Here is a 24598-nt window from a genome sequence, read left to right as displayed (position 1 = left end):
TCACTTTTAAACAATATCTATGAATACCCTCCATCATCCGGAGGGCTGCAAGTACAATGCAGATGGTGATCCCTGTGTGAAGCAGTAGCAGAGGGCAGTGAATTTCTGTCAAATTGCAGCAAGAAGCCAACATGTAATTTTAAACAGTAAAAGCATGCAGGCTAGAGATTATTAGGTGTAAAAAGTGGTGTGCACAGCTGATTGGATTCATAAGCATTGAAAGAATTTAATGTTGAAGTGGTCTTTGAAACAGCATGCCCATACTTGGAACCTATAAATATCTTCATACATTTTTCAGTGGTTTAAGCGTCGTAATGATTTCACATTGTTTAAGTATTGCATTACCAGATTTGTACTGTCTATGCTTGTCACTCTTCTACGTTGGCTTCCCCCCCCCCAATGGCATTTGTGCAGAAGGCTGCTGTTACTTCTGGGGAAAGGCCATAAACCTTTGTCAAGTGGGAGACCCATTCCATGTGAAAGCACACTGCCTGGTATTAAGAGGTGGAAATGTTATTAATTCTTTCATTCAGAGTCCTGTCACAGCTGTGATCTTGCCTGTGGTTAACGGCTGGCAAAACAGTCTATAATTACCTCAGGCATCTCTTTTTAATACTATTGCAGTGTTGTCTGACTTGCAGTCCTCTAGGGCATCCCACTTTTTTCTAGCTATATTTGAAAAAAATTCAGAAAATGTTTTTGGCATTTGAAGCTCTTGTGTAACTTATCCAGACCTTCAGACTTTAAAGTATTTTAAACTTAATTGCTGGTCATATGCAGAGGGATTACAAAAGCATGGCCTATTTAGTCTAGCCAGTAGCCTGGGAGGTAAATACCCCACAAGGAGGGAGGAAACCTGTTGAAGTCCAAGGAGAGTATTGGCACAAGATGAATGGTTGAGAGTGCATTCTGAAGTAATTGAAGTCAGACATTAAAAGGTCCCAAACCATCCGAGGAGGGAAGTTGTGGAACAGACTTCCAAACAGGATAATGTGGACAAAGAAGTGTTTTTAAGATGGTTCTTGATAAGCTTGGGGACAGTTTTAAGTCAGAATTTCTGGAGCTGGTAAGGGAAGTCTGTGACAGAGGGCCACTAGGCTATATGGAGGCTTGGGGGCAGGATTGCATTTGTACCAGGCATCTGTTGTAGCCATCCCATGTTTAAGTGCTTCTGTTGGTCCTCCTGTGAAGACCAGGAAGAATTATTCCTTTAAATATGTAATTGCAGCTTCTGAAGTTTCTCTTTATTCTGTTCTGCTCGCAGCATCAGGCTGGCTCGCGGGTGTGCCCTGCTCAGCCCATCCTTCCCTTTAGACTGAGCAACAGGTACTGCTGAGGTGGGAATCTCCCCACAAGCTCAGCCTGGTTGGGACTTCTGGGCTCTTCCTGTCCTCTTCTAGTGCTGGGTGTGCACCGCTCTCCTTAGAGGCTTTTTCTTACAGATTTCCTGCTCTCACAAGGGCTTTGGATCTTGCTGACACCCTTCAGTTTTCTCTTGTTTTTTTTCCTGTGATGTACTGTCATTACATACGTAGTGACATACTGCCATGCCTCACTGTAGGCTGCTTGGTTATAAGGTCTTTCTTGGCCCGCAAATCCTCCTAATGCAGAGACCTGTTTGAAATCTGCTCTTTGCAGCACAGCATCCTGGCCCCTTTCCATTTCTGATTTTTAATCCATCCCCATTTTAGTTTAAACCCAGCAATAGTTGCTGAAACAAAGGTAAAATGGGAATTTTAGCCACATCCTATAGTGAAGACAAAGCCATCTTCAGCAATGGCAGATCCTGCTTTTTAGGAGGGGAATGGACTTTCTGCACCTTGGTCACAAAGTCTTGGATTATTTTGTGTGTCTTTTAGCCTTAAGAGAATTGCTGCATCTTTAACATGCTTGTGTGGGATAAATAAGCAAGATGCTTAAGTAATGAGGAAACCCCAGGTTTTTCCTCCCTTGATTATTAAGGTCAACCAGTTGGATGCTTTTGCCTGAAGGCCTAATTTACAGGGAGGTTTGTGTTAAATAAATAGGAGAAAAGCTTTCCACCATCTGAATGCACAAATGCATTCCTCTTTAGTCGGTCAGGTTTGCTTTTTGTCCCAGTTTCATACCTCAGATGAATTCAAGATCACAATGAGGTTTTTGTAGTTGCTGGCAACTGGGAGCCATCACTTGTGCAGCACCCTGTGGATGGGTGCCCTTCTGCATGCAAACCATGCAGGAAAACAGCAGATAGTGGGAACACTGAGTCCTTCTTGAGGAATAAAGGTGCAAGGTTTGGTGTTAAACTCTTCTCCTTAGAGGCAGAGTGCTGGAGTAAAAGTGGCTGTCAAATAGGAGAAGAAATACGTGCTTAGTACCTTAATTAGAATTAAAAAAAATTAAATACGTTCTTTCTCCTGCCTGTTACACAGCTATGTTTTGAGAAATTTATGAGGATCAAGGTCACTTTTGCTCACCTTTCCTTTTTGGAAAAGTGAACTAAAAAGGTAAACGAAAGCTGTCAAGTTGTCCCTTTGTTACCTTCTGAAGGTTTTAGAAGAACACTTTCCCCATGACATGGAGTTATGCCTTACTCAGCTCTCTTCCCCTCTGCAGCTGTGGCGAGGCTTGAGATGGCAACAGCACTCCTTGGCCTGATTGAGGCCAAGAATATATTTAAGAATAGGAAAAATCAAAAGCTGTTTTTCATGCCTAATAGGTGTTTGGAAGACAGTTTTTGGTTCTATTCAAAGCCTTATTTTTCTCGACCTTCAGTGTGTCCCTGTGTTTTGCTATGGGCCATTGTGTGCTCTGGAGCAGCATGACTGGCAAGGGCAGTGCCCCTGGCCTAGTGGCTGTCCAGCAGACTGCCCTGGTGAGAGATGTCCCACCCTGTTGTCTCAAACAGCTTGTAGCTCCATCTGAAGAAATTTCTGACGGGTTTCTCGTGTTGCTGTCCTGTGCAGAGGTTGCTCTGATTACTTATTGTCTCTCTTTTTGAAGGATTGCTTTCAAATCAGTTAAAAATGATTTTACTTTTCTGCTAAAATGTTGAAACCTGTTCTTGAACTACCATCCTAATTTGTGTGAATTTACTGTCATTTTTCTTTTAAAAAAGTGTAATGCAGAAATACATGCAAAGGCTGAGTGACTCTTCAAGAACAAAAAGTTTATAATGATCTGTTCAGCTTCGAGCTTATCTCAATCCAGTAGCTTGAGGAGGAATGTATGCTGTCAAAATACAGAATTTCAGAAAATGTAATTCTGAAATTAACAGAGCATAGATTTGAAGAATTATATAAATTTTCCATGTCCTGTTTTATGGCTTTGATATGGGCCTTGTCATAACCAAGGCATTTTGCATTGCTTGGTCAGGGTTGTTGCAGAGGAGATCCTTCTCTGACGCATGTAGGGGAGGGTAATCAGAAAGGACACTTATTTTCGAGACTATTGCTTGGAAATTCATGAATAATTATTTTCTTTTTTTGTTAGTGAACAGACTAAAAATGAAACCCATAATCAGCTAGATCTAATAATTTGTGTGCTTACTGTGGCATGTATACAGATGATTGCTTCTGTATATGTACCAATGGTTTCCAGTTGATTTTGTGAAGCTCGCTCATTTGCCTTGTATTTTTACAGAGCAGTAACTCCAGATACCAAGAAAGAAGGGTACTGGTAGGGTGTGTAGCAGCTATAGCATCTGCATTTAATAATTTTGTTGGAAAATCAGATACCGTAAGAACAGCTGACTTAATTAGCTTTGTATTCTGCCTGAAAAAGCATTCCAGAAAGGTATAGGTTTGTGTTTGTTTATTTTATGGGGGTTGGAAGGCACCTCTGGAGATCATCTTGTCCAACCCCCTGCTTGAGCAGGCACACCCAGAGCAGGGGGCACAGGACCATGTCCAGGTGGGTTCTGAATGTCTCCAGGGAAGGAGACTCCACAACCTCCCTGGGCAGCCTGTGCCACTGCTCTGTCACCCTCAGAGTAAAGAAGTTTTTTCTCATATTTAACTGGAACTTCCTGTGTTCCACCTTACGCCCATTGCCCCTTGTCCTGTCGTTGGGCACCGCTGAAAATAGTCCGGCCCCATGTTCTTGACACCTGCCCTTCAGATATTTATGAGTATTGGCAAGATCCCCCCTCAGTCTTCTCTTCTCCAGGCTGAACAAATCCAGGTCTCTCAGCCTTTCCTCATAAGGGAGATGCTCCAGCCCCCTGATCATCTTGGTAGCTCTCTGCTGGACTTGCTCAAGCAGTTCCTTGTCCTTCTTAAAATGGGGGCCCAAAACTGGACAGAGTACTCCAAATGTGGTCTCACTAGGGCAGAGTAGAGGGGGAGGATAACCTCTGTCGATCTGCTGGCCACACTCCTTTTAATGCAGCCTGGGATACTGTTGGCCTTCCTGGCCACAAGGGCACAGTGATGGCTCAGGGTCACTTGCCTCCCAGGTCCTTCTCAGCAGAGCCGCTTGCCAGCAACCTGTACTGGTGCCTGGGGTTGTTCCTCCTCAGGTGCAGGACCTTACATTTGCTCTTGTTGAATTTCATGAGGGTCCCCTCGGCCCAGCATTCCAGCCTGTCCAGGTCTCGCTGGATGGCAGCACAGCCTTCTGGTGTATCAGCCACTCCTCCCAGCTTGGTATCATCAGCAGACTTGCTGAGGTTATGCTCCGTCCTTTCGTCCAGGTCACTGATGAATACATTGAACAGGGCTGGACCCAGCACAGACCCCTGGGGAGCACCGCTAGTTACAGGCCTCCAACCAGACTCTGCCCCGTTGATCAACGACCCTCTGAGCTCTGTTTGTTGTTAGATGTGCAAAAGTGACAAAACAATGCGGATTTTCTGTAAAAATTGAGACTATATAATTTATACTAAAAAGTTTACACATCATATGGTTATATTATTGATCTGGTACTCAAGCAGAGCATTCTTCCTAGGGGTGTGACTTTGTTTTGGGTTGAAATACCGCTACTTTGTACTCCTCCTCATTAGCATAACCTTTTCTAGGGCAATGGGTGCATATTTTTGTCATTACTTTTTCTGATGGAATTTGATGCATTCCTCTGCTGCGATCTGTAAATCCAAGAGTTTACTTACTCTTTTTAGAAAGCCTTTGTGTGACCTGTAGGAAAGTAGGTGGGCTGAATTTAGCCATAATTCCTAAGAAGCTAGTGCTAACTGACTTATCTTGCATAAATAAGATCTTCAAGTAAATGTGTCACTTCTGATGAAAAATTTTGTACTGAACCATTCCAGGTTAATGTGATGACATTTGATACAAAGTATTGTTTTAGTTCTTTTAGTGTACTTCTCTTTGAGGTATAACCTTTCCTTAGGCTGCTGACGGAAGTGTGTGACAAGGTTACTCTTTTCATTGGTTGTGCATTTAAAAATAATAAAACTACCTTACCTTAAGCATACAGCAGTGATTGTGAGAAGCTATGTCTACGCTGGCAAGTAGCATGACAGAAGAGAGAGGGATCTGTAGTGTGGAGTAGCTGTGAGGTCCTTGCACCTTCTGCATCACACCTTGTGTGATGCAAACCAGCAGCACGGGATGTGGAGGTGGCCAGCGTCGTGCCAAAAGGAGCATCCCTGAGTTGAACTAATGTGTGGCTAAAATGTGTGCCAATATGCAGCAAGGCCCTTTCCGGCTACAAAGTGAAAAACACAACCATTGAATTTCTCATTTTTATGACAGTTAGGTTTGCCATTCTTGCTCCTTCATGGATGTTTTAATATTGTTGCAATCTATTGTAATGTATTTATATCTAACGTACTAGCTGCTGCTCTGTGGTCTGAAAAAGAGTGAACAAATGTCTCTGCCCAGCAGCAGCTGACTGATGCTCTTCAGTGTTGAATGTTGTGCCCTACAGCATGAAAAGCCTTGACCTTGCAGGGGTGGGTATTAACTAGCGGTTTCTGCCTAAAATGGGTGAGCAAGAGATCTCATCTTTTGACATCTCAAGTTTGTTGGGTTTTTTTTTCTATATGTTGAAGCAGCACTCTGCTAGTAAAACTGAGTTTCATTTTTTTTCTTTCCTACATGTAGCTTAAAAGCAGTTCTTTATAGGGCACTCATCAAAGCACTCTGACCATGTGAAGACAAAACTACAAATAATGAACCCTGTTGATACAGATTTGAATTCTTTTAATAATTTTTGTTGTATTAATCTTGAGAGCCTCCTGGCTCTCCATTACGCACCTGGCCAAAGCAGGCCTTCCTGGGAACGTGTGTGTCCAGGAGGTGGCACTGCATTTTTGACAGCAGTGATGGTGTACATGAGCAGAAGGCAGCCTCAGCAGAGCATCTCCTCTGGGAGGAGGAGGGCTAGGATGCTGTAGCCTTCAGACTGAAGGCTGCTTTTTGATGGTGGCTTTTGTCAAGTAGTGTAAGTTGCTCTGGTTTTTGTGTTGAAAGTCCCTCTGTATGTGGACTCCGCCAGTGAGCTGCTTGGGTGGCAGGGAGGTCGCTGCTGCTCTGTGTGGGAAAGGTGCTTCCCTCTTCAGACTTTTAAATCTTTAAAGGAATTGTGAGAGAAAATAGGAGTGCAGAGAGGACTTCTTTCTCTTCCTGTTACCATGGTAATGAGTTTAATGAGCAGACCTGAAACAGGTAATCCTACCCTACTCTGTCTGAATTGCCATTTAATGAGTTGTAAAATAAGCTGGTAGAAAAGCGACTCCTTCGCTCACAGAGTGGGTGGGTGTACCAGCATTACCGGTGCTGCCATCCATTGTGGTTCCAGACTGCAAGCTGCCTTCTCCCCCAGCTTTTGACAGCGTCATCTTTTGCTCAGTGTTTTCAGAAGGATCAGCAGATGTGCGGGACCCAACCCCTGGAGTAAGGCTGCAAGAATAGCTTCTGTTTCAACCACCAGCAGTAATATCTAATTGCTTCCGTCTTGCTAACAGCTCTGTCTTCTGTCCCAAATGTGTGTCACCCCCTTCCTGAACGTGGTCTGGTTCACAGAATGCTCCAACCAAAATACTTTATCTTTCTTTTTGTATGGCAACAGAGCTAAAATGGAAAGGCATAGAATGGCTTTTCTGAGTTACCTGCTGCTTATACAGCTGGCTTTATTTGCTTTTTCATTTAAATATTGCAAAGCACTGATCAAGAGTTAATATCAAACATATGACATTGTTTGCTGCTCTTAAGAAGGCTTCCTAATTGAAAGTAAAGATGAATAATTAGAACACAGAAGTGTATTTTTAAGTGCCCAGGGACTGCCAGTAATGTAAAGCAAAGTGTGGTTTTTTTCTCTGGTGTCTTATGTATGTGCTGTGTATCAAAATACTTATTGGATTAAAAATAATTACAGAGGGGTATTATATAACAGCAAAGGAAAAATTAAAGTATAAAAGAGAGGGTAATGAGTATGTTCAGAGTTGATGCAGCAGGGAGATACAGGGAGGTTGTTCCAGTTAGTAAGAAAAGACACTTCCCCCACTGCCAGCATGACGGATTTGTATATGAAGAGACACAAAAAGGCTGGTGATGGAAATGAAGATACCAAAAGTATGCACAGCAACCTCTGCGAGGTTTTAATGGGAAGGGTGTTAATTCTGAGCTTGCAGCGAATTTGAAACTAGAGATGCTGTTTTGCTAGTAGGGCTATAGTTGCTGGAGACCGCCAGAAAGCAAGAAACTTACACATCAGGAGGGTTTGTAAAGATTTTTTTTTTTTTTCTTTCTGCCAAGGCATTGATTCCCCACAATCCTTTTAGTTTGTTTCTGTTTTTATTTTTGTTGTTGTTGTTTTCTGTTGTGTTTTATCAGTTCCTGCTGTATTGAATGGTTTGCGGATTCAGAGTCCCTGCAGAGGGCTGAGGTTTGCCTAAGGATTATGCTTTGAATCTAGGCCTGGCTCTTCAGGTACTAGGAATTAAATTAGCCAAATGCCCCAGCATGCAGGAGTTTGCATCCGGTTTGTTAGGCACACAATTGCCAGCAACACTTGGTGTAGCTTTTTACAAAGCATATTTGATTGCTGGGACTGCTTTTAGCTGTCGTGCTTGTTGAGCTCTTTAAGCCGCACATGCCTTATTACTTATGTCCTTTTAAAAAAAAGTTAAAAGCTTGAGAGTTGCTATGTGATTGCAAGCATATGATAAAAATACATCCATGAAAGTAGTAGAGGATAGATCTACTGCTGGAGAACATGAATATGGCCATGTGAAGCTTTCTGAAGCATCATCAAGCTTTGTGTGCATCCTGGCAGCGGTGCCTGCCGCCCCGCCCGGGTCCCTTTCATCTCCCTTGCGCCCTGGTGTCTGTTGGTATTGTATGAGCTTGTCAAATGTTGGGCTTGCTTTAAACCCTGTAAAGCTGATACCTCCTGCTCACTTCCTGTTAGAGATATTCATATTCAGTTAAACAGCAAATTACAGTACCTCAAGGGGTTTTTTCCTCTTTTGTTTTGAAATTCTCTAGCTTTTGTCTGCAGTATGTGTTTGAGGAACATGAGTTAAGACTTCAGATATGCTAAATTAATGCACAGAACAGAGGGAAGGTACATGCACAGGCCAGGAGAGCAGGATATCCTGTGCCAGCTCTCAAGGATGCTGGGATGTTCCGCTGCAACGGGCATGTCCTTGTTCTTGCTGTGTCGCAAGTTGTCCATCTGTAAATGGAGGATATTTCTGAGAGTATTATTTTAAGGCTTAGTTAATGCTATATGGCTCTGATGAAATACGTTTAATATATAAATAATTTTTTTCTTGTTTGTTTTAAAAATACCTGTTTAAGTACAATTTAAAACCTCCAGCCGATGAGCTAAAAAGCCCTGAATACCTCAACCCATCACTGCTAAAAATAGAATCGTTGTCTAATTAGGGCAAAGTTGATCCCTGTGGTTTTCTACAAGCTCTCTTTAATTTCCAATATGGCTGTTGGGCTTGTGTCAGAAATTACTTCTTTTGATGGTTTTGTTGTACGTGGTGCTCACAAAAGTGCTGTTATTTCACTACATAGTGCGTAATACCATTTTCCTTCTATCCATAGAATCTACAAACTGTATATAGAGACTGATGGTACAATTTCTTATATAGCATATTTCTAAAGATTATCTTAATACCAGGGTAGGACTAACGTGACCATACTTTGTGATTCCAAATCCCCCGAGTTGCATTAGGTATATCCTGTATGCTTTTTAAACTCCTGTGTGTAATAAGTCATCAGTATCATTGCTGTTCTCAGAGCTCAGGAGCATATATGCTTGTCTAGTAAAAGGGCTTTGCTTTTTTTTTTTTATTTTGTCTCTGTAATCCCTGAGTTAGTCACAGTTTTGCGAGTCTGTCAAACTTAACAATCTTTTTTCTTTAGACCAATTGTTGTTTCCAGTATAACGTAATAGATTTTCTCCCTAATTATTCAAGATCTCCCTAACAGAGTCTGTCTGTAAAGAGGTGGTTTAGCAAAAATGAAATACGCTGATAAAGATGAATATGCATGTATAACAGCCTGCTCAGAACATTCATACTTGCATTACTAATGTTCAATTTTTAAAAGGCATGAAAAAGAATAATAGAGGAAATAAAATGTTATTTGGGGGAAATCTTAATATAAATGATAGCCCAAGCCTGAAAAAAATAAACAGCCTCATTTTTGTGTATTTGAAAAGATAAAACAGCGCTGTGGCTGCCATACAATAACTGAAGTTTAATCAGAAGTTTTGCGTTAAAATTTTGGGTGAAATTTTGACTTTGTCAAACTTGCAGAGATTGTTGCTCCATATACTCACAGTACAAAATAGTTTCCTTTTGTAGGATTTTTGGGGGAGGCTAGGAGCGGAAGAGACGATATACACGGATGTCTTTCTCACATGAGATGGTGCATCCCCCTCCTAACTCTTCATGGTTTTGCATTTGCTAGTAGCTGAGACCATAAACATCACTAAATCTTTTATTGTATATGTTATCAAGGTCTTCCAGGCTTCAGGAAAGAACAGATTTATTCTTAAAGTAAAAAATTTGTGGGGATGTTAATGCCTACCATGTGGTAAATATACTTGTTAAACTGGATTTCAGCCTTGATCCCATTATTGTGCATCAGCCTTACTTCGTGAGCACGCATTGGAAACGTGGCTAATTGAGTATGTCTGTAGTCTAGAGAAGTGCATGGTAAATGTCATGGGGGCTCCAGGCCAATATGTTATCCTGTGTCATCATGTTAAGTGTTTGGGAACGTCTGAGTCTGCTGAACACTGAATTTTGTCTATGTACCCTGTCTTCTTGCTCCTGTGTTTGCACTGTGTGTTACCTAACAATACTGGTCTGATGTGTAATCTACACTGAACTTCTATGTCAAGTAACGTGATTGCATAGGGATGCAAAGGCGGCATGCAAACAGCAGCCAATATCCCTTTGAAGTATAATTCGATAACATGATTTTGAGTCGTTAAAATAAAAAACGTAACAGAAATCCAGCTGTATTGTTGTCCAATAAAAGATACCATTCCTGTCTACAGGAAAAATAAATACAAGGCCCAGTGCGCTCTTTTATCTGTTGATATCTATCTGTCTATCTGTTCTGAGCCTGTTGGTGCTCAGAAGTTTGGTGCACCACAGCTATGAGAGTGACTCTTCCCAAGACCCTGACAATCGCAGGGAATCCTAAGGGTGAGACAGCAGGCACAGTGGCTAGACAATTGGGTTACAGAGATCCTGTCCCATTAGGGAGGCGTTAACGGGGCCTCCTTATGAACTGGTTCACTAACAGAGCACTCTGAGCTTCATCCCACCCAGGAGGACTGTCTAGACATTCATTTATTCTGGCAGATGCAAGAATATCAGTGTGGTTGATGAGTGAGTTGAACTCAGCTAGTTTTAATCACAGTTTGTCTTTCTCATAGTCTGATGAGTAAATGTACTTGGCTTTGTAGATTTGTAGTTGCCACAAATGCCTGGTTGCCAGCGTTCAGCTTATGCCGGTGAGTTTCTGCTATAGGTACAGACGAGCCAGTGGTGCCAACAGCTATTGCTCATGCTGTTGACACATTTTCCCCCATTCCATCCATATTTTTGCAGATACTTGAAATTGTTGTTAAAAACGTAAAACTGCAGGCAGGGCTTTTTTCATCCCTATTTATTAAAGTTATCTGACGCATTTCCTTATAAGACTTCTTTTCCCCTATTTGCAAGTTTGCTGAGATTTGGCTACAGGAGCTGTGTATAAAACACTATTTTAAATTATTTGCTCAGGTTGCTGTGCAAAGTAACAGGATGTTAAACAAACAAACAAACAAACCAAATACCAAACAAAGCCAGTTTCTTGCTGACTTTCTACGCTTTGCCAGCACTGTTGAGTCAGTGTTGCAGACAGTTTATGCTGGGTGGTGCCCTGTGTTTTGCATGTTTGAATGCTGATGCCGCGCTGGTGTGGTACCTGCGGGCAATTGGTGTATACACCCTGCTCCTGGGCTGCGGCAGCAGCGCCAGGGCCGCAGGAGATGCCTCTGTGTGTCAGGGAGAAAGAGGTGGTGTGCGCCTGGTCTAATTTCTTTGTTGTTGTTGTTGTTGTTGTTAAACAGTAGTTTCCTTCTCTCCAAAAGTTTATTGTCAGTATCAACCAAACAGCGTATATAAAGCCTTTTCTAAAATGCATAAATACATAGCTGACACTGTTGTGCTCCTATATATAGAGCAGCTGCTTTCATGAACGGGATGGGCTGTGACCAAAGCATGTATAAAGAAGAATTAAGGAAGCAGACAAAGAATTGGTCTTTGTTGTACCTTACTTGGGATTTTAATATCTTCCCATTTTTAAGAACAAATGTTATCCCATATAATCCTCTGAACAATATAAAATAAAACCCAAACTTTTTAAAGTGGCTGAAGACAGCAGTTTATGCAGGGTGCATGTTTGTGTGCTCTTTTTCTTGCTGTCCCAATCAGACTGTGCTGTTCCAGGCAATACAAAAGCCCAGGAAGGGCACACTTCCTGGATCCTGGAGAAAAACAGTATAGGGGATGCAAGATTAGCGTTGACGTGATTACCAGCATGGAAACTTGCTTAGTAATGCAGTATTTGGGAGAGGTGCCATGGACTAATGGCTTGCGGATGAGGCTAAAGAACTGGGAATACCTCAACTCTAATCCTGGCTTTTCCACTCTGTGGGCAGGTTACTAAATCCTTTCAGTACTATGTTTTCATCTTTAAATAACACCTACCCTCTAGAGGCATTGTGATGATTTATGTATTTATGCAGTAGTAACTGAATGCAAACTGGTAACTGCTTGTGCTTTATATTCAGCATCAATCCAGTTATATTCCAACCTGGAAGATACCTCCTTCTTTTGGTGACAAATATTATGTTGCTGACTTTGAAAGGGAGTTTCCTTACTAAGATCATGAGTTTGTTCTTTTTTTCTTCAGTCTTTATATTTTTCCTGCTTTTGCGTTCTAGAAGGTGGTAAATGTTCTTGTTCTTGGCAGATTCCTGCCAAGTTACGGTTCTCTAGCCGTCAGTGTCACAGCGATTACAGTAAGTTAGCTTTAAATGAGCTTCTCGGATATGGCCATCTGCATGTGGCCATAGTACCTGTTGTTCAGAGGGTGGTGAATAATCGGGGATAAGGCTTAAGAGAAGCAGCAGGCTGGAGTGGAAGCAGGAAGGGGGAAGTCTGAAATCTGTGGCAGGTGACTGGGTTTCCCAGCTCTCTACAGCCCATATTTTCCTGCTCGTGGCTGTGAGCCGGGGGCTGGCGGTAGGGCAGGGGCAGGGCGTCCAGCAGCTGCAGTGAGCTGCTTATCCAGGTGGTTGATTTTTTTGTTTTCCTCCTTTTTTAAGGGCTGAAAGAATCCTATTCAAAACAGTTCCCAGCATTAAACAAATAGCTTAGCTTGCCTAAGTGCAGAGGAGGAGAAAATCTTTTCCTTCTCAGCCTTTTGAATGCGTCTGTTCAAGGGTTATGAGCAGGCCACTCCCTTCTGCTCCAAACTAGCCATTGGGGACAGCGGGGACATCCTTGAGAGCAGCATCTCACAATGATCGCCTATGTGCACTGCCTGCCCGCCGACTCGATGGTCGGGTGCCTCGGCAGGAGCAAGTGGCAGCCCAGCTGCAACGATGATGATGAGGAGGAACTTATCCCGCTGTATTCCAGAAAAATGGGAAACACTCACACCAAGCTGCCCGGGCGCCTCAAGAAAAAGTTACTGAGCAAAGATGAAAACTCCTTCTGGCCAAGTAAGAAAGATCAGTTCTTTTTCATTAGTTGTTTTGGTCATTCAGTGTTGTGTTGTCATTACTTAGAAAATAAATAAGACAGATTTATAAGAGAGGAAAATAGTTGTATTTCTCTTACTCTTTTGGAGGATGAAGGCGTTGAGAACAATTTTCTTATGAAAGGAATGTATTTCCACTTCAGGAAAGTAAATACTGTATCCGGTGTGACTCTTAAGTTGACACAGGATGATGCTGTCTTTGTGCATTAGATGTGTCTATGTTTGAGAGGTCTTGAGCACTCACTTTCAGTTCAGTAATGCTCCTTTCCAGCAAAATGATTATTTTAGATAAGTGGAGCTGTTGATGTGGCGCTCTAATTGAAAGCCATAGAAATAATCAGTGGATGAAAGGCCAGAAAAAATAAGAAAAAGGTCTAACAGATTCAAAGATGCTTAATGCAGTTGATGAGTACTTACTTTAAAAAAATCTGCTTTTGAATAACCTTTGGTCTAAGGTTATTTTCACTCTGAACATGAGAAGAAAGAATTCCTGAATTGTGATGATTCTCTCCTTTTTTAATCTGTATAGTTTCAAGTTTCACTGGCAAATACAGATGGGAAATAGAGAATAGGACAGACAATGGTAATGTTCAGCTGTTTTGTTTTTACCTTATTGCTTGCTTTCCCTTTTTTTCTGACCACCTAAGCAAAGGCACCCAGCTGTTCATGGAATGGTCACTCAGAAAAGTGTGTTTAAGGGTGTTGGGGGGGAAAATTTCACAAGACAAAGAAAGCTTTTCCTGCAAAATCCAGCTGGCTGGCTATCTTGCATCAGGCCTTCAAAAAAAAAAAAAACCAAAAAAAGTACATGAATATATTTGCAACTGTATTGATTTTTCTTTTCCTCATTAGTCTCATGCTGATCACCTGACAATGCCTAGTTATTACCAGGTATTGAAAAATGACCAGCCAGCCACACCATGCTAACACTGATGAGTAAATTAGGCATATGTCTGTTTGCTGTATTACAGTATTCTCCATCTAGTGCTAAGCAAACTTTGTTTCATGTCCCCTCCTGCAGGAGGAGTGTGATTTACCTCAGGGGTGTTTCAGGCCTTTTTCAAGAGGAAGCAATTTCTTAAAATGCAGGGAAATAAAAATCCCCTGGTTGAATTTTTGTATTTTCGAGCACAGGGTCAATTCTGCTTCATTTACAGGGGAAAATGAAAATGCTTCTTGTATGTAAAATTTTTCAGCCTCTGTATTGTAGGACCTGGGGAAAACAGAAGAGGCTGTGGCTGCCCAGAGGTGCTGGGGAGCAGCTCTAGGGATGCTCTCAGGGAGAAGGAGGCGACCCCTCTGTGCCCCAGCCAGCCTGGGGGGAGCAATTTTGTGGCTCTTGCTGGGCGACAGGTTAGTTCATTCCCATGAAGTTGTGACGTTGACTTTCAGAGCTGGTTCTTGTAGTGCCCTCGGAGCTGTCGCTCTGGCAGCCAAGCTCAGGGCATCAGGAGCAGCCGCTCTGTGTAAACCTGCTTCTCCAGAGTGTGGAAAATGGGATTGAGCGGCATAGGTAGGGCACTCGGAAATCCCTGTTCCCTCCCTGCAGCCTGCCTTCTTTTTCTCTTTGTGCTGTCTGTAGGGAAAGGTGTCCATCTTCCCCTTTCTAAAATGCACTTGAATTGAAATTATAAAACTTTTGGGAAGACAAGTAGAGACAGAGGAATGGGGAACAGAGCAGTACTTTAAATAATATTTATGTTACTACAGTATTAGAGTAAATACGTGCTGATGATCTTGAATCTTTGCATTTAAAAAGTTTGGAAACTGAAACACGGAATTTTTTTTGTTTTTTTTTTTTTGCGTTTAAATAGCTGAGTTGCTTCAAGACACTGTCCAGTTTCTTCTTGGATGAGAACTTAATGATCTCTGAATTGATTAATGTAAAATAGGTGTGCAAAGAAGAACCTGGGAAACTTTCATGTGTCTGAATGGTATGATGTAGTTCCTGTGTAGGCAGTGGGAGCATCTGCTCTCCCTGTCCAGGTGCCTTAATTTTGTATTGCTGCTTCAACATATTCCTAATGAAGAGAGAAGAATTCTATTTAATTCTAATTAGTATTTTAAAAATTGTGTGCATGTGTGTAAATTTGTTGATTTGTAATATATATAAGCAATTGAATTGTTTGACTTGCGATGTACTAAAGCTTCTAAATGCAGTTTCTGACCCCTAACTAGACACTTTCACATGTTTCAGACCAAGGTTATTGTTGGTTCCTTTAAGTTGAGTTTCACTGGTGCCTATACAACCCCATGCATTTAATTTGTTCTTTTCAAATTACAAACCGTTGAAGTTTCAATATTTAATGTTGAATGGTGAGTGGAAAAATCAGTTAACCTGCTTTCTGCCCTGACTTTTCCCAGGAAAACCGCTTGTGCTTCTGCAGTGGTCCCACCGCAAATACAAGCATGTATACGTGCGACACCATCTCTGCCCTGCTGGCTCCCTTTCCTTCTTACTCATTCCCAGTCCATAGAAACAAAAGAATGGCAACCTAATTAAGCCACCAGTTAAAACTGTTATTTGCTGGACAGGTACTGTTTCTCTTTGAGATGGAGAGGCTACATTGCTTTTAAACTCTGTTAATGTTTATTTTAAGGAACAAAAGTGTTTAAGAGTGGAAGTGCTTTCTGGGACCGGGTCAAGTGATAACTGCAGAGCACAGCAGGGGATTATTGGCTGAGCTTTATCTCTGTTGATAAAGGCCTCCCTTTGGGGTCCTTATCGAGCGTCATGAGAACTGTGCTTTGAGAGGTTTCACAGTGGTGGTGTACTCCGTAGAAAATGCCCCCGGTAGTGTTAGGGTTGTCTGAAAACATAATACACTCAAATTATTGAACTTCCTCACAGGCTGGGGGAGCATCCTCGCTGAGGGGATCTCAATGGTCTGCAGCGGTGCTCCCTGGAGCTCCTGTTCACCTTACAGCATCTCTGCTGCAAAATACTCGATACTCAAAATATTTGTGGTGCAGTGTAGCAGCTGAGACAACCAAGTTTGGGGGTCTTTAAGCTGCAGCAATTGTTCTGATAAAATTGTTGAATTAGTGGTAATATGAAGTAGAGGTTCTGTGTTACCAGCTCGGCCTCATTTCAGCATCTGCGATGCCATTCCTCTGCCGTTCTTCACTGCCAGATTGATTGTAAATAGACAACGTGGGATTGAAATCAGCCAGAGTTCAGCAATATGTCCTTTAGCAGCCTGCCTGCCTGCAAGAAAAACAGTGTTACAGTGGTGGAGGTACTATCGCCATCACGAGTTCATTTATGATTGCAGACGAGTTCCAGTGGTGCTGAGTGTTTGGTAGTTGGTTTTCCTGCAGCAAAGTTAAGCCGACATCCTCCGCTGACTGGGTTTAACAGAAGGGTGAAGGGCTTGGTTTGGTCTAAAAGCCTGCAGAATTAGAGCCTGTTGGCAGTAACTGCTGCCTTGGGAGGCCATTGCCTCCTCCATGTTAGAGCATCACCTGCCTCTTGTGGTTCCCGTTGTCGCTTCATATTTTATCACATTTGCAAATTTGAGAAATGTGGTATGCTATCGCTAACCTAGCTGAACTGTGGCATCTGTTGGCTTTTTATGATGATAAAGTTTTGGTAAAGATTTTGGAGGTTTTTTCTTCTTTCACAGATGTGGGCGAGAGCCAATGGCAGTATCGGATTACTTTTAATGTTTGTTAAACAGTAGCTTCAGTTATTGGGATTTTTTCTCAGTGTTTTGTTGCCTGCTAGCTCATGAAAGAGTGCTGTTGTCTTTTTCATTCATTACTCTTTCTAAGGACAACAGCACTGTCTCATCTGTAAAGCTGAGACCTTTCTGTGTGATGTGTGTTTGGTGAAAAACATATAAAATTTGAAAGAACTAAATCAATTTATAAATGAATAGGATGTTCTGAACCAAGTTGGGTATTTTATTATTCACTACTTGCTATGGTATTTTTTTCCCTTAGGTTTTTTCCTGATAGTGATGAGATTTAGATTTCCCAATTAAAGGATGTTATATATTAAAAAAAAAAAAGAAAGAAAGAATCCTTGTGACTTGGGAGGAGTCATCCTTTGCCTTCTCATTTAGCAGTGTGAAACAAAGACTGAATAATCACTTTCCATCTCCTCTGCAAATCCCAGGCTGTGCGGAGCACTGAGCAAGGCTTTGTGGCCTTCCCTGCCCTGAGTGACAGAAGGGCTCAGGCTCTGGTGGCGAACAGCTGGGACAGCTACTTACAGAGCCTCATGCAAGTGGCTGGCCATCCTCATTCCCAGCTTTATCTGCTGCATCCAGCTCGTACCATAACAGCTGATATATTGGATTGCGTCAGATAAAGCCAGGAACTGGTTTGTTTTGAAAAGAAAAAGTAACTTGGATATAATTTTTTACTGCATCCCAAAAAAAAAAACCCCAAAAACAAACGGATTTCCCCCCTCCTTTTCTCTCAGTGTTCTTAATGAAGGCTTGTCTCCTGGCTGAGTTTTCTTGAAGTTTTGTTCGTTTGGCCAAAACAAGCCACCGAAATCTTTCAAAGCAGAGGATTTTGTCCATTTGTACAAAATTACTTCAGGTCTTGGATAAATAGCAACTCTTCTGGTGTGCATTTCTGTATGTCTTGCATTTTTGGCTCACTTTGTGTATGCCATAGAGAACAAGCCTTCCTGCCTGTACTTTTCTGGCTGGGCCATGGAGGTCCAGCTTTGGTCTCTCTGCTATGCTGTTGCCATACAGCTCATAAGCCCTTCTGAGAGTCAGGTGCAAGAGCATTGTGGATGAATGGAGGGATAAAAAAGAACTTGGAATATACTGGGTAAAAAGAGGTTAATGTTGGGATGTTGTAAAACACTTAAGTGAATCAGTAACATGAGTATGAAGGCCTTGGTGAGTTGCCTTGCTGAAAGAAAACACTTTGCTAGCACGGCTGCTCTCTGCTAGGTGTGAATTTGCACTCGCTGTTGCAAGGAGGTGCTGGTGGTGGATGTTTCATGCGTTCCTCTCTGCCTGCAAGCAGATGAGAAGCTGTGTGTGGCACTGAGGAGCACAAGGAAGAGGTGGGGGGGTTTTGGTATGGAGCTCATTAACATTGCTCAAGTGTGTCTGGAGGAGCCTGAAAAAATAGAGAGTTCAGAGACATCTTCTGTGTAGTGTTCTCAGCAATTGGAGCAGGGAGCATCTGCTGTAATTAAGGAGGTGGAGCAATGTAAGTGCAAATCCACGTGTGAAACAGGTGAGATCGGAAAGCCTGTGGTTTGGGGATGGTGGTTAATGGTAGACTGAATAGGCTCTTCAGTGCTTAATTTGATTAAAACTCGTGGGGTTTATGGATGGTGGGTACGGTATGTTTCCAGATCTTACTGGGAGTTGCTTTATCTAATGCAGTGGAGTCAAGAAATGGTTTTGAGTGGAGTAATCAGATCAGATTACAGCTGAAAAATGGTGAGGAGAATGTGGAACTCCACAGAAAAGGCACAAGCATTTTAAGGGATGCCTTTATCAACCTGGCTAATGGAGTCACACTAGTGATCAGAAACAGATTATGGCAGCGTTATCAAAATCCATTTTACTATGCCATGTTTCTTACTGTGTCCTGCACTCCCCCAGGCCAACACTTTGAGATGAAGTGATAAAAGGTAACCAGGCTTTATAGCTGCAGTGCATTGTCTTGTGCCGGAGGAGTAGAGATGCAAGTTCTCTGATTAACAAGACAGATATGCATATTGTCCCTTCCGGAGCCCATTTTTCAGGAGACTGCAGATCAGTGACTTACACCCATCTCCTGAATCAGGTTGTGTGCCTGTGTGTAGTGGGCTGTGGTGGTAGAGGGCTCCTGCAGCATTCGGCACGTTTGCAGTGCTCCTGCAGCAGAAATCCTCCTGGTGACTTGTTTTTTCTTGTTAACTGTTACTAAATGTGAAAATCGTCAAAGGCTTCCTTGCCACCCCCTTATTTTTCCTGTGCCAACTCCTCCTCACACAGTGTCCTTTCCCTTGTTTTTTCTCACATTATTGGGAAGCCAGAAGTTTCAATAATGACCCCTTGGAAAGGTGCGGTGGTGTGTTGCCTTGTAAATACTTTGATTTATCAAGTATTATGTTCAGTGCTTTGTATATGGTGTGTGCTGCCCCAAGCTGAATATAGGTAACCTGCTGTGCTGCTTTTGCAGAACCTGTGGTAGGTAGTAATGCAATGATTAAAACAGTATATTGCCATGTATGTGGTGGGTATTATGACCTCTGTGCTGTGCTCAGAAGGAGCAGTATGGGCTGTGCAGCTTACCACCAGTGAGGGATGATCGGTAAAGGACGTACAGGGGACACGGGCTCCTGCTGGGCGACCCCGCACAGGCCAAGGGGTCTGGCTTCTGATGGGGGCTCCAGTGGGGAGAGCAGGGGGGGCCAGGCTGGCAGAGCATCGCTGCCACCCTCCCCTGCCCATGGTGGGATCTGGGCCATGTAGGTTTGCTGGTGCTTGGAGCTGGTGCTGTGGTCCCTGGCTCCCAGCCCTGCCAGGGCATTGGGGGTTTTGCTCGTGCTCTCAGCTCCCAAAGAGCTCAGGACTGTCCCTGAAATGCCTTTTCCTCTGTATGGCTCCTGCATAGGCCAAACTAATGCCTTTTAAAGGAAGTGGTATTAAAAGTCTGATAGATTACAATAGATTTTTAGCCCTCTCTTGTTTCCCTGCCCTAATCCAATGACAAGTCATTGAAAAGTATGCATGCTGCTTGATCCCCCAAGATTCTCAAACTTCTGCCTGGACACAGTTACACATTGACTCTGCTTTTATCCCTCGTCCACAGCCACTCGCTCTGTCTTATGGGCAGTGAAAGTTTAAGTAAAATACATCACTTCTCTCCTTAACACTCAGTTGGCTTGTGCAAATGTCTTGGAGGTAAAGCAAACTTGCGTTTTGCAGGCATTGCAGCTGGCAGCATATAAATCTGGCTTATTGATACCTTGTAGTGTTAATAAAAAAAGACATGTTTAAAATAATCCCAAATGCCAATAGGCTTAGTGACATTTAAGCATCAGCGATGCTGTCAGTTCATCCACAAACAAAAGCGGTACATCTTAATTTGTCTAATTACGCTCTAACATGCAGGCCAGCTGCTGCTGGGAACAAAAGCAGTTGATCGCACCATTTTATTAATTGCATATTTATTGCTGCATTCATGTTAACCATATGGGAGACAGTGGAGTGGTGTGAAGGCTACTTAGTGGTGGAAAAGAGAAAATGAACTGGCAGAGTGGTATCTTCAGAGGACAAATCTCAGAATGATGCAGTGCCTGGAGTTTGCTGATGCAATCTGATTTTTAGAAGGAATTTGTGGTTTTTTCGCCATGCTAAATTATTGTATTTGAAGGTGAGAGGGTTTTGAGTAGAAAGGACTGTACCTTGCATGATGATTGTGTATTTGTGAAAGTCCTACTGCTACCAGCAAGCTGGTACTGAATTTGTTTGGTAATATGCTGAAGGCAGCCTTGCTGGCACGTGGCCGTCTGCCTTTGTCTGCCTGCTGTGCCGATAGATGCACCCGTGCTGCCTGGAGTCGCTTGCCACGGGTGCAAGGCTGGAAGAGCCAAAAGGAGTACAAAACTTGCTGATTTTTGTGCTTCATGCAATTCTGCTGCATGTAGTCTTTTTAGAAAACAGTGGCAAGTCTTGAGCAGAACTGGGCTTCCTAGAGTAAAAAACAAAAAACTTTCAACAGGCAGATTAGCTGGTGTAAAATACCTACAGCAGAAAGCAAACGGTAGTGGACTGGCTGCTGCATGTATCTAGCAGCAGATTACCTTGCAGGGTGTTGCATGATGCTCTCACTGAAAGTGAGGCTTTAGAAAGCTGGCCTCAACTTTTTTTTTCTTTTTTTCTTTTACTTTCATGCTCTGTGAAGGCAGCAGCCACTCTCAGACAATGTGTGACAGTTCTGTTGGGCAGCTTGTGTGGGTTAGGAGTACGCTGCAGTGACTTCTCTCCTGTCACCCCAGACTAACATTATCGCTAAGAGCAGCTTCTTCGGCGAGGCTGTGGGGTGGCCATCTCCTGCCTCCAGGCAGCCACTGGCCCACAGGTGGGCACCTGCAGCAGGCACAAGTGATATGATACATGCAAAGGAAGCTTACTAAACCAAGACAAAAAAGCCACCCCAGGTCTACTGTGAGTATATTTCCTCCCCGTTGCACCTCTTTAGGAAGGTGAGCAAAGCCCACTGCTGTAATTCTTAAGCCGATGAAGGGGCAGCAGGTTTGGTAGGAGGAAGACCTGAGGGCAGCTCATTGCTTTTTTAGAAAGGAAGCAATGAGTTAATGGCAGATCAAATGGAAATATGTGTAATTACGTGAAAGGAAGCGCAGGACTGTACCTGGAATATGCAATGATTTAGAGAACTCAATCTTCTCAGTCAATTAAATCTGCCTGCTTTGGTTTTCTAAAGTGAGTATTTCAACATTAAAGGCTTAGTCCCACCTTATTGCCAACAGACGGCATTTTGCTTGCATTTCCTAAATGTCTCAAAAGAGCTGGGACTGGGAGAGATTGGTTATTTTTAAAAAAAGGGGACCGGGGGGGTGGGGGGGTAGCCTTTGTTTTAATCAACATGTCGTGGGAAAAAAACCCAACCAAAATACATGTTTCAGACTGTATTGGAAAGCACAAAAAGAGGCACAAGGATGGCATACCTAAGAAATTACTAATAAGCAGTTGAAAAGTAGATTGCACCCGATATATTCCAAGAATGTGACGTAAACCAAACAGTAACGGTGACACTCTTAGGCCAAAGCAGAAATTGGGGTGGGGGGTTGTTTTCTTGGGTTTCTTTCAACAGAAGAATGCTTTAAGGGACTAATCACAGTTACATCTCAATTGGTGCTCTAATACACTGCAGTGGGATCTGGATTATGAGGAAGATGCATTATTGGAAAAACACAGCTTGAATTTTGGATTGCGAGAGGTGCCTGCCATTCCAGCCATTACAGAAACAGCGCCTGACTCCTGAACTGACCAGTTTTGACCTGGAGTCATTGGAAGAGAATAAATAGGAAACCCCATGATGCCATTACTCCAGTCACAGCAGAAGGGTACTTAATCAGCCTCTCCATGTCTTCTGTGTGCCGGCAGGCAGGCTGTGGCCTGACTATTACTAATTTAAAGGCTGAATTCCCCAAAGCACTGCTTGAGGCTGTCAGGCTGCAGCCCCTGGCTTTTGTTTGGAAACGCTTTTTCAATATGCTGGCAACTCTCTGGTTTACTAGCGAGGGCTGTAACCCATCAGCTGAGCATGAACTGGTATTGCTGGAGGCTAGGCTTCTGGAGAAGAGAGAAAATCTAAATATGGTGGTTGAAAGGCAAATTATCCAACTGTGACGCCTTTTCCATGGGAGCGCTCAGTTACCTGCTCTGCGAGGGGGCAGTGGCCGCATGCTGCTCATCCCGAAGGTCTCATCCTGAAGGTCTCGTCCCCTATCCATCTGATTTCCGATCTGAGCTACGATGACTATGGGACAGCTGCTTCTCCCCTCATTCTGTGCTGTCATTTGTTTGTCCGCTGTTCTTTGGGTGTTCTGACAAGGAGTTGCAGAACAGCGAAGTTTTACATACAGGGGCTGTGGAGAATGTTTGTCCTTGCTGAAAAACATCAACAGAGGTTCATAAAATCATTTCTCTGCAGTTTCGTGATCTGTTCTAGGGAGGGCTAATTAAACTTGTAGCTGGGTAGCATCTCCAAAGCAGGTTTGGCACTTCTCCTAACTAAATGATCCCTCATGGTTGTTCTCAACATCATCTTTTAATCGTCCTGGCCCTCCTTTTGTTTGCCAGACGTTTGCCACAAACATGATGGCACAGCTAGACCAGGGAAAGTGGGCTGCTGTTCGGCAGGCGTGAGCAGGTCCTCGAGCAGATGGTGGTAGCAATGTTAGGCTAAATAATTAATAGCATCAGAGAAAAAGATGCTCTTTTATGTCCAGTAGCTGAAGGTGAGCGCAAGTGTTTTCCTGTGTGTGATGCTAACCATGTCCTATTAGGTTTAATTAATCCAAAGAGGAGCAGGATGTGAATTGCCCTGACATAAAAATAAATATTTTCAAAGCCTGCATGAACACAATGTTTTAATTTCTTTATTCCTGGAGCAGGGTGTATACTCTGTACAGAATATTAGACATGGGATGTGTCAGGTACTTTTAACAGCTGTAGTTTCAACTATGTTCTTCAAACCAGCCATGGTTTAAAAACAAAAATGTAAATTGAGTTTCGGTGTGCATCACCTTAGACAGGTCCTGGTATTGTGGCAAAACAGGCACCCTGTTCGGCGACACTTCTGTCTAACTCAAGTGGACTGGGATTGATGTTGGTTTAGTGCTGCATTGCAGCGTCCTTTAAGGGTGCCAAGGTCTAGAGCTGCTTGTATCATTATCCATGAAGACAGGAACAAAGAAGAGGCTTTTCATGCATGCTACATACTGCAGAATAATTTTGGGAAAATATAGCTGTGGTTTTATTGATTGCTTTTCTTGAGGGTGTAAATGTTACTCGCATTGACCGTGTCATTGATTTCCTACCTCCTTCTTCACATTCGAATTGGATCTTCTGCTCCAGGGGTCAGCCCTGCCCTGGAGCTGGCAGTAAGTTTCCCACCTGACAATTCCAGACTGTTTTTAAATCAGGCTCCTCCTCTCTTCTCAGTAATTTGCAATGTAAAATGCTGTCCCATTCCAATCCTGTAATAGCACAAGCTGTCAGTAATTAATAGTCCTCTGGACAAACCTGCAACCCAAAGTTGAGTTTGGGTTGTCGTGTATTGTTTAAAAATGCAGCCGCTGGGATACACTGTAGTTTTATCAACTATCTTGAGATGGCAGGGTTGTTTGCTTAGTAGTAGTTAACTACTGATATTTCTTTGCCTTGTTCTTACTGTCGTCTCAGTAACAGCTAGTGAGATGTTTCAGGAATGACCGAGCTGGGCAGGACTGTTAATTGTTGTAAACTTATTATCTGGGCTGGAAAACCCATGGTAATTCTGAACAGAAATTTATTTTTAGGCTCTGCATAGTTTTGTCTGTATTTGTTCATGTGGTGTCTCCACTCTCTGATCTAGTGTTGGAAATCTCTGAGTTGCAGGGTATTTTCTGTTGGCAAGATGATATGTTTAGAAGCTCTTTTAAAAATATATCAGTAGTTTTAGTTTAAGTGGTGTTCATCTGAATTGTGGATGCATGCTTGTGTTTCACTTGGCTTTAAGTGAGAGTTCAGTGCTGGAAGAAGGTCACTCCGAAGATGTGATGTCAGGTTATAGAGTGTGTGATCTGTTCGGAGCTGAAGTGGGGGTGATGGTGCCGTAGGTGCATGACTGCAAAGGTTTTTACATATAAATGGTAAAAGTACTGGGAGAAATACTTTTAAAAC

The 24598-nt window shown here is 42.8% G+C and overlaps 1 protein-coding gene across 7 annotated transcripts in view; it reads left to right on the top strand.

The window, feature by feature from the left end:
• Positions 1-24598, top strand: part of NHSL1 (NHS like 1) — a 185630-nt gene that overhangs the window by 96706 nt on the left and 64326 nt on the right. The window contains exon 1 of one of the 7 annotated variants that reach the window (XM_075087754.1): positions 12966-13182. The exons of the other annotated variants lie outside the window; for them this stretch is intronic. Coding sequence (XP_074943855.1) covers positions 12981-13182 — 202 coding nt within the window. The 5' untranslated portion in view covers positions 12966-12980. Of the gene's footprint in view, positions 1-12965; positions 13183-24598 lie in introns of those variants that run through there. 7 annotated transcript variants of the gene reach the window in all.

This window comes from Phalacrocorax aristotelis, chromosome 3 (genome assembly GCF_949628215.1).
Source record: "Phalacrocorax aristotelis chromosome 3, bGulAri2.1, whole genome shotgun sequence".
Taxonomy (NCBI): Eukaryota; Metazoa; Chordata; class Aves; order Suliformes; family Phalacrocoracidae; genus Phalacrocorax; species Phalacrocorax aristotelis.
Note: the sequence above shows the minus strand (reverse complement) of the source record. Positions and strands in the feature narration are given on the sequence as shown.